The sequence below is a fragment of the Ornithodoros turicata genome, chromosome 2, assembly GCF_037126465.1.
Source record: "Ornithodoros turicata isolate Travis chromosome 2, ASM3712646v1, whole genome shotgun sequence".
NCBI classification, from domain to species: Eukaryota; Metazoa; Arthropoda; class Arachnida; order Ixodida; family Argasidae; genus Ornithodoros; species Ornithodoros turicata.
In genome coordinates this window covers 104033543-104043522 of record NC_088202.1, presented here as the reverse complement: position 1 = coordinate 104043522, position 9980 = coordinate 104033543, and the positions used below count along the sequence as shown (strand labels likewise).

General features: G+C 43.0%; 1 protein-coding gene across 2 annotated transcripts in view; it reads right to left on the bottom strand.

The window, feature by feature from the left end:
• Positions 1–41: 41 nt before the first annotated feature.
• The window catches only part of LOC135385892 (WD repeat-containing protein 37-like), a 142138-nt gene continuing 132199 nt past the window's right edge, over positions 42–9980 (bottom strand). For both annotated transcript variants that reach the window (XM_064615496.1, XM_064615497.1), the window contains exons 7-12: positions 9653–9701; positions 9383–9565; positions 4693–4831; positions 3571–3705; positions 3310–3421; positions 42–1283 (exon numbers count right to left, since the gene is read on the bottom strand). In XM_064615496.1, coding sequence (XP_064471566.1) covers positions 1122–1283; positions 3310–3421; positions 3571–3705; positions 4693–4831; positions 9383–9565; positions 9653–9701 — 780 coding nt within the window. In that variant the 3' untranslated portion in view covers positions 42–1121. The remainder of the gene's footprint in view (positions 1284–3309; positions 3422–3570; positions 3706–4692; positions 4832–9382; positions 9566–9652; positions 9702–9980) is intronic.

Below are 9980 nucleotides of genomic sequence, written 5' to 3'. Positions count from 1 at the left end.
GTATTTTTTTGTCATGTACTTGTACCACGACTGACACCAAATGATGTTGTTGGTAACCGTTTTTAATGTCGGACAGAAACAGATCAGTGGGAGCACCACAATGGACTAACAGGTGCAAAGATTGTAACTTGTGCATAGCATACTTCACTTGTATTTTTAGATGGCTGGTGGCTTACAGATTTAAGATAAAATATTCTGTCTATTTACAAGACTAGACCACACAATGGCATGCTCTGCCTGTACGTGAAGTGGTAGCATATAGGGTTATATATGTACATCACATAGCAACTCGACAGTTTGCTATGAGGTATCTAACATTGGGCTGCAAAGCAACTTCTAGGTGGATATTTGTTGGTGAGTACTTACACATCCTTCTAAGCCTCTTAGGAACAATGCATGTTCAGCATGCTGCATGAATTGCACCATTAAAAGTTTCCAATCACCAGCAGTCATTACCTATGTAAAAGGCTAGTGAACAGCTGTTTGTTAAATCTCATCTCCTTAGTGGCACTGCCAATCTTAGGACCCAGCCTCGATTATTGCCGTATTTCAAGCTGTACACAATGTGCATGTAAGTCATGCATTTCACATTCTATATTCAGTCTAATGTATTGTGTTCCTTATGTACAGTGCTGGAGAAAAGTTTACGGAACAAGCTCCGGCGCACTCCTTCCTCAGAGTGACACACCAGCAGTGAACGGTACCATACAGATTTGCAAACAGGTTACTGGGTTACCTAGATACATGTCTGTAGGTCAACATGGTCCCATTCGCTGGTAGCGTGTCACTTTTGGGAAGGAATGCGCCGGAGCGTGTTCCGTAAACTTTTGTCCAGCACCGTACCTATCAGCTGACCCCATATCCGTTCTCGTCACATGTAGCCAAACTTACTGCACAGGGTACATGATTAAACAGTGGAAAATGTACCAATTGCAGCACAGGTAGCAGAGTGCTAGTGTTTGTAAGCTATCCATTGTTCGTTTCTATTATATAGTGGTTTAGATGAACTACCTAACACACGTTGCTGCTCCAAATCTTATGACACGCCGGCATATATGTCCTACAACTTTAACACCCGAGCTTCTCCTCACCACTCAAACTTAGGATACACTGAGATACACTTAATTGGCCTTCAAGAGACCAGCCTTGAAATCTTCCTTCAAGGGAGAGCTGATATTCCAGCCAAGAGCAGTGCGGTCAAAGCCGCAGGTGAACAGGTTGGCTTTCAGGTTAGGTTGGTCAGAGTCTAGCCAAGCTGCCGCACACACCATACGACGGTGACCCTGCGTATAGAAGCAAGTGGTATAATCACACAGGATGTAGGGTGACGCCATGAAGGTCTAGGAATGTGTCCCACTGGGCTTTAATTGAAGCATATTAATGTTACAGCGGCGGAAATTGGTCAAAATTACTCGCAACATTCTTCATGTCATCCCACTGCATAACTGTTGATAATCTGGGGGGATCACAATAAAAAGAAGAAAGGAAGGAAGAAGACACACATGTCTGAGATTCTGTGTAATGTCTGAGAATAGAGACAAAGAACGGCGGTTTGCTTTTCCAAAATCTAACGTTGCATTGCTGAAACAGAAAGAGGTTGGTGACAGAAGTTGTTTGTGGTCGAAATTTCTTGTATGCATGAAATTAGATACATCATATTTGGGCACAAAGAGTAGTATTTGGGTAGGCATTTGGGCAGAGTCAAGAAAGGCAGGGTGAATAAAGGTGACTAGTGCAAGGCTTTTATTCCGTGCAGCCTTCAAGAATATTAAATTTTCTGAAATGTACATGCTGGTAGTTTTCTGCATGTGATCTGTAACATAGTAGTTTGGGATCTCCTTGCAACAAACCTGCAATGTTAGCTGTAGCTTGGTCACACAGCTCAAGAATTTGCCTTGTCAGGCACACTTGTTTCTATGATAAGCACCTGTCCACAAACATAGCCCAAAACCAATGCCCCATAATCATCATGGGCAATGAAAGACAGTTCAAGAGCTGTCTCTGGCACTGTCCATATTATCTTTGTCCTAGCTCAGGCAGGCCTCCATAGCTCCCCATCTTCGCGGCCCTAAAAAATGTCTCCACATCATAACTATGTGGTACTACTGCCGTCAGGCATCATAACTGGATGCCGATTGGCCGAAGGGCATTGCGTGCTCAGCGATCGATTGACAAAGTTTCAAAATAGCATTCTTTTGCGAGCAGCCAGCCTTGCTGGCACCTGCAAGCAGAGTCACAGCGTCATGGCGAAGTTGGTTGACAGCACCAGATTGTGTTCAAAGAAAAAGTGTGTTCGCAGATTTATTCGTGCATTAAAGCGACTCCGCACATGTTCTACTGTTTCCCGATAAAAGTATCGTCCAATGAACAGTCTATCCCGTTCGGAACTGGAATGGTGTGGTGAGCTGATGCCTGAGGAACACTTTCGAGCGCCGTCGCATTTGACAGTCGCAAATACAGTGACAGGATTCGGTGTGACACAAAGCATTTCACATTTTGTTGTACCCTTCGATGTACTGCAAGCAACACAAGAAGATGCTCGTGTGAAATCGCACACACTCATGTGAGCCTTGCTCGTTTCCAGGAGTAGACCGCGTGTGTTTTGCAAGTTCGAACTTGGTTTGACTGCAGTCTGTCAACAAACGCAATGTGCAGAGCTTTGTATCCAAGGTGAATATATGTGTCAGACTTTTGAGTCAATACAATGTATCAAATAAATGTGTATTTTGTCCAAAATTTGTCGTAGTTATCTTGGAATACTGAATAATGAGCGCCAGGTTGGTCTGGCATGAAAACCGGTAGAAGAAGATGGTAGCCAGGACCGGCCAGAAGGACAGTCAAATGGAGAGGCTCCTGACTGCCCAACTGGTAGGCATCATAACTCATTTTCATTGGACAGTTCCCCGTGAAGTCAGCCCAGGACACGCTGTCCCCCGAGCAACATGTCGCCACACCGGCAGACAGACTGCTCGTTCATAGAGGAGCAGGAATCCACAGTGGGATTGGACACATGCACAGTGTAGCCTGAATTATCTCCAGCTATGGGAGCTGTGGGGGGCTGGCTCAGGCTTGTCAAGCATTGACTTTAGAAACTACCTAAATAGAGCTCAACAGTATTAATGCTCAAACATCAGGAGTTAACACAATTTTGACTAAACGGGTTCACTGAGGTAACAAATTAAGCTGTGCTCTTTGGCTTCCATATTGCATCATTTGTGATTAATTGTATATTCATTCCACAACGCAAAAACTAGTTCTTTACATGAACAAATTTTGATTAAAACACCAACTTTCAACGTGGGCACATACCTGTCTGTTATTCCTAGGTAGCCGTGCAAGCCGGACTCCAGAAAGGTCATACAACCTCACTTGTCTATTATCATGCGGAATGGCTATGATGTGCTGATTGGAAACTGCCAATCTGTATATACAAACACGTGACATATGAATCAAATAGTTACTTGAAAAAGCATGTGTCACACTCGTTGAAAGCAGACAATGGATATCTAAGCCGATATATTGAATTATATTATGGACAAAGCAAAGTACAATGTTAATATATGCACAAACCTGTTTACAGGTGAGTCTAGTCTTATTGTCGTCAATGGAGAACGCATGTTTTTCAGGTCCCAGACTTTAACCGTACGATCATCGCTACCTGAGACAACCTTATCTCCTGATGTGAATGTTGCTGATGTAACAGACCTGAGAGAAGGGTACAAGGGTTTAGATGAGGAGAAAAGCTATTGTAGTAAAAGACATAAAAATAACTTTTTAGTTGCATGAGCACGTTAGGTATGTTTATGAAGTTATTGCTCCCAAAGAGATTGGTACCATGACTCTAGCCATGGTAAATAGCTTAAGGCGGAATCACTTCTTCAGAAATCTATGGGCAATTTTCGTTCGCACAAGACACGTGAACATTCTAGACGATCATCATAACGTTGGTACTGCGTGTTCTCTTAGCTTTTCTCTAGTCAATGACATATTTTTTAGAGGACAAGGTTGAGCTATTGATTTTTAATAAATTAAAGTTTGGTGCGTCTCGAACATGTGCTGCCATCTCGATAGAGTGTCCAACACTAAAATATTTGCGAATTCGGGCTCAATACAAATCAATGGATAGCCCTGGAATTCTACAAAATGTGTCATTGACAAGGGTAATACAAGGAGAACACGCCAGTACTTCTGTTTTGATGATATTTCATGCCGTGTCTGAGCGATGTGCAAACAAACTTTCTCTATTGTCTTGCGAAGAAGTGATTCCCCCTTAAATGTTGCTGATAATGACACATAGGTAAGTTTCAGTTTTCTAAAAGCTACTTACACACTGTTATTCCAAAATAGGCTCATCAGAAAACAAGAATACATGACCAAGTGAGCTGAAATATGTTCATTTTCTGGCCAACATTCCCTACAAAAATTGCAACATCTGACATCTCAGTTTAAGCGGGGAAAGATGACCCAGGATATGCGTTAGTGTGGCAGAAAAGGCTCGTGCAACGGAAATTTGTGCTGCACTGAAGACTAGACTACAGGTTGTATTTCAGAAGACCACATTGGCCACACAGTTTTAATCTGAATGGTTTCTTCAGATACAATTTGTTCAATGATGTTTCACTGCATCTATAACAAACTGCACTGTTCAACGACTGCACTGCAAAGGACTGTTGTGCATCACAAAATGCTTACTCTGTATGACCCTGGAAAACACTGACAGAGTGGATAGCTTCTCGGAAGTCCCACAGACGGAAGGTAGTGTCTTTAGATGACGTTACTACCAGCCGTTGCATTGGGTGTGCACTGGTGTGGGTAAGTTCCTGGTCATGCCCTACAACAGGATGCAAATGCAATGCAAACATTACACCAAGTCCTGGTGGTAGGTTCTGCATGAGGGTCATCCAAAAACTAAGTTTCCCAGTTGTGGAAAAAATAAACACAATTCTCCAACATAAAAAAAAAGAAGAAAAGACGTATTTAGATGTTAGAGTTTCTATATTGCTTTTCTACATAGACACCTTCTTTATCCAAATATTTTGATACTTCCCTACTAATTTTTCGACACCCTGTCTGTATGCTGTAAGAGTGACGAAATTTGGGCTTGTTGGTATGAGACCATATTGCTGCTGACCGCTAAAAAGACAAAGACATAAGAGAGGGACACAACACATGCGCTAACTTCGAACACTTTAATGAAACGTGTCGCAATAGACAAGCAGCCGATGCGACAAGTTTCATTAAAGTGTTGAAAGTTAGTGCATGTGTTGTGTGCCCCTCTTATGTCTTCGTCTTTTTAGTGCTCAGCAGCTGTATGCCGTGTCTAGTTTGTGCAGCCTACTTCAGATTTCACTTCATTATCACTCCCATACTGCTGGCCACGAAGTACACTCTGAAGTGGGAGAAGAGGTGGAAATTACATGGGGCAAGATCTGGAGAGTACAAGGAGCACCAGAAAATAGCCCATTTGAATTTCTCTTCTGAGACGTGTGAGGACAAGCGAGGACAAGCGAGGTGCAGCATCACAGCTTTGCAAGTCAAAAGTCCAGGTTGTTTCTGTGGGGTCGATAGTGTACCAATAAAAGACCGTGGCAGTCCCAAAGCATGGTTGCCATAACATTTCCTTCAGAGAGCATTTCCTCAGCTCTTTTTGGAACACTTTTACCAGATGCTTTAAAAAAAAAAGTGCTTTGATCATGCTTTGACATATCTTCTTGGGGGTTGAATAGTGCACTCACATTCCACTACCAGTGACAAGGAATGCATTTCTCTGATGCCTTTCTAGAAAAACTCCAGCTGAATTGCCGCTTCTTTGCTGCTGTGTACATCACTTAGCAGAGGTGGCACTTATTTCACGCAGAAGATTTGACGAAAGTTGGTCTTACAGAATTGTTCCGATGCTTCAGCGTCTGGCCCCAGTTCCAGGATGCAGACACATCAGAACTTAATCAATATAGCACGACAATCTTCTTACACAACATTCCGAACTGCAGAAACAACGTTGTTTCCTGCTGCCATATTCAGCCTACCCCAGCACTGTTCATCATTCACGTTTTCACAGCCTTCTATGAAGGTTGCACACCAACGTCAACTTTGGCGACCACCCAGCTGGGTCATTCCATGCCAAATCACCCAAAGGTTGTGCTCGACCCCCCTCAGTTTTGCTTCCAAAAATTATCAACGACTCCTTATTGCAAATAAAGACATTTTCCAGAGTTTTACTGGACAATGTTCAACTCTTGTCGATTTAGGCGGGGTCAAAGTTCGTCAGAATCGCGAAAACCATGCTACGAAAAAAGTTATCTACTGGGCAGGGTTTTGCGTCTAGGTGGACTTTAGTGACATAGAATGAAAGAGCGTGGCCCAAACATTCTGCCAATTTCAAGTTCTTCCCTCGTGTTTCATTTTCGGCCAGCGAAACAGGGCTGCTTTTTGGCGCTATTTCTTACAATTTTTCGCACAAGCTGGAAGGGACAAATAAATTCAGCGTGTTCTGTACCTTCCATACTTCAAAATCACATGTTTTGAAGGCCGACCACACAATACTTTTTGCCCCAGGTAATCCCAAATGCCGTACTTTTGGTAAAGTTGGCCATTTTCAACGCCATTTTTTAAAATGAAGCGGTCGGCCGAGAACAATCCAAATAGATGGAGATGACAGATCAATATCTATACTAAAGCATATAAAAAAATTGAGAAGGTCCTTTTTGATAAGGGCGAGAAAATAATTTTTCTATCCCATCCACTCTACACAGTTATGCTGAACGGCGCACGGGTGGGTCGCGAGGCTTGGTTCGGATAATGTTTTTCCGTGTGGTGGAGTTTTCCTATCCCTTATGGAGGACCAGAACAGACATGATATTCAGCTAAGTCACATCTATGCTACTACCGCATACTAGCCCGAGACGTTCATGTGGTGCTTGCTAATCTATCCACACTGAACAGCTGGCTGATGATGATCACCCAAGCAGGCTGGAATTATAAAAGCAGTTTATTTGCAATTCAGACTGTCTACATATTTTATTTTCGCGATTGTAACAGTTTGAAGTAAGAGCAAAAAAGCACCCACATAAATGAATGCACAACGGTTTCATTATTATTTCACATTTTCTTTTCAAACGTTAAAAAGCAAAGGCGACCATTGGTAGGGTATCTCATTAGAAGTGACCACTACAATTTCCTCTGTATGGCGAAAAGATAGGTCTTGAACGCTGCTCCGACTGGAGTTTCCGTGCGTGCCACGCACTTTCATACCGCAGTCCTTCATTTTGCATGCGCGCATTTGCTGACGTTCCTACTTTGGCCATTGTTCAACACAACGACTTCAGCAAGAAACTTGGAGCAATAACACAACCTTTTTGGTTACCCGGCATGCATCACATGTGAGAAAGACGATCATACACTAATCAGCTGAGCCGCGGATGAGCTCTCCTAAGCCAATTTCAAGGCCATGTGTTAAAGGTTACGTGGATGTACGAGCACGTTTTTGGACGCTACAATGCAGCAAAAGCTATCCGCTCACAACGTGATCTGCGTTGCTATTAATCATAAGAAAGGCGCATTTGAAGGGATAGTACGGTTTGCTCATAATGGTTCCTTGTGAGTGTGAAAGCATCGCTGTCGGTTTCTCATGACTACCACTTTAAAACGCCGCGAATGAAAGACTCTGAGAAACACCTACTAACAATACTTACCAATGCACTGATAACAATAAAAACTACACATTTGATTAACAAAAGGGCTGGCAAAATGAGAAAATGCTCATATCCGGCCGCAGGACGCGGCTTGTGAAACCTAGGCACGCGATCTGTTTGCGCACCTCACAGCACAGGGAGCCGTCTCGTGCGGCCCTCGAGAAACCATGTGGGACATAAAAAATATTTTCTCGCCCTTATCAAAAAGTACCTTCAATTTTTTTATATGCTTTAGTATAGATATTGATCTGTCATCTCCATCTATTTGAATTGTTCTCGGCCGACCGCTTCATTTTCAAAAATAGCGTTGAAAATGGCCAACTTTACCAAAAGTACGGCATTTGGGATTAACTGGGGCAAAAAGTATTGTGTGGTCAGCCTTCAAAACATGTGATTTTGAAGTATGGAAGGTAAAGAACACGCTGAATTTATTTGTCCCTTCCAGCTTGTGCGAAAAGTGCCCTTAGCAAGGCGCAAAGTTGTAAGAAATAGCGCCAAAAAGCAGCCCTGTTTCGCTGGCCGAAAATGAAACACGAGGGAAGAACTTGATATTGGCAGAATGTTAGGGCCACGCTCTTTCATTTTATGTCACTAAAGTCCACCTAGACTCAAAACCCTGCTCAGTAGGTAACTTTTTTCGTAGCTTAGTTTTCGCGATTCTGACGAACTTTGACCCCGCCTAAATCAACAACAGTTCAACATTGTCCAGTAAAACTCGGGAAAATGTCCTTATTTGCAATAAGGAGACTATAATAATTTTTGGAAGCAAAACTGAGGGGGGTCGAGCACAACCTTTGGGTGATCTGGCCTGGAAACCAGCTCATACCTGGACAACTTATACTAGACAACACATACCACACTCAACTCATACCAGGACAACTCATACCGGGACCACTCCGACCGGGACAACTCCTACGAGGTCAACTCATACGAAGACAACTCATACCATGCGGTTGCAATGTTGTTGGAAAAATATGATTTGAAAGTTTAGTGTGCACAAACAGCATTTTGGGCCGCTACAGCAAAATGTGATTTTTGAAACACAAAATGCAGATGCCAAATAGTACTATACATAAGTATGCATGTACGAGATTAAACAAGTGTGATAGTGTCGAAGATGATATCATAACTGATGTTGTGGCCTGTTAAGACATTGTGAGAAAGTACCATGCTCAACATGAACACATATCAACAAGGCCTTATGTTTTGGATTAAACCTGTTAAAACCCATTTTGACAGTTGATGAGTCCTGGCTTTATGTTGTGGGAGAACTGTGATCATGAGCGATGATGATGATTGGTGTGTTCTGGCGCAAAAGCAGCTCATGAGCGATGCCACAGTGGTCGGTTTGTGTATTAATTCTGCCTACCTGACGATTCTTTAATGTGCTCTGATATCTCAGCACATGGCACACTGTATTTAACATCCCTCGCGGAAGGCGGCACATTTAAGCAACTCATACCCTGCCACCAATGAAAGATAAAAGCATCAGTTCTCCCCTGCCACCAAAATGCTTGTGCCCTCGGTCAGGATTGACCCCACTACTTTGGGATCAGTAGCATATGTGCCTCCAACTGAAGCACCAAGGCCAGAAAAAACCCGTTTTAACCCCACCCCAGGAGAGACTGGTGGACATATTCACACTAAGAAAGCCTGAGCATGGGCATAGGAGAAACAGAACTGACCCTTACCTACTAACTGAATAACAAGCTCTCCAGTATGTACATCATAGACATTTGCTGTCCTATCCCACGAAGCTGTGATAACTTGGTCTCCACCAGCCAACCAGTCTGATGCTATCACTACGCTGCTGTGACCAGAGAGCTCAGTCAGAGGGCTCTTCATCACAATCACGTTGCTTGAAGAATCTATATCTGGTAAGAAACAAAATAACACATTAATTGAATGCAGAAACACAAATATGTGCCTGTGGGCAGAGTTGCTAAAGGAAAACTACTCACCATCTTCCTTCTCTGACAGGTCAACTTCATCCTCAGATGAGTGGCATTTCTAAAAAGAAAATTTGGACTTGAACAGTTATACACAATTGCACAGGTTCCGATCCCCACAAGTACAAAACTGCACTGGACCCAATGTAGGGAAAAGCAGGGACGAAGGCTGACTGGGCAATGTGCCTTGCACCAAACAGGGCCTGCTCTGCACACCCATCTCTTCCTGATACATGCTGAGAATAAATGATCGAGCCCCTAGCACTCATAGATGCAAAAGCTGTACAAACTATGTACATGAGACACGATAAGACGTTCTTATTCATGGTTCTGTTACTTT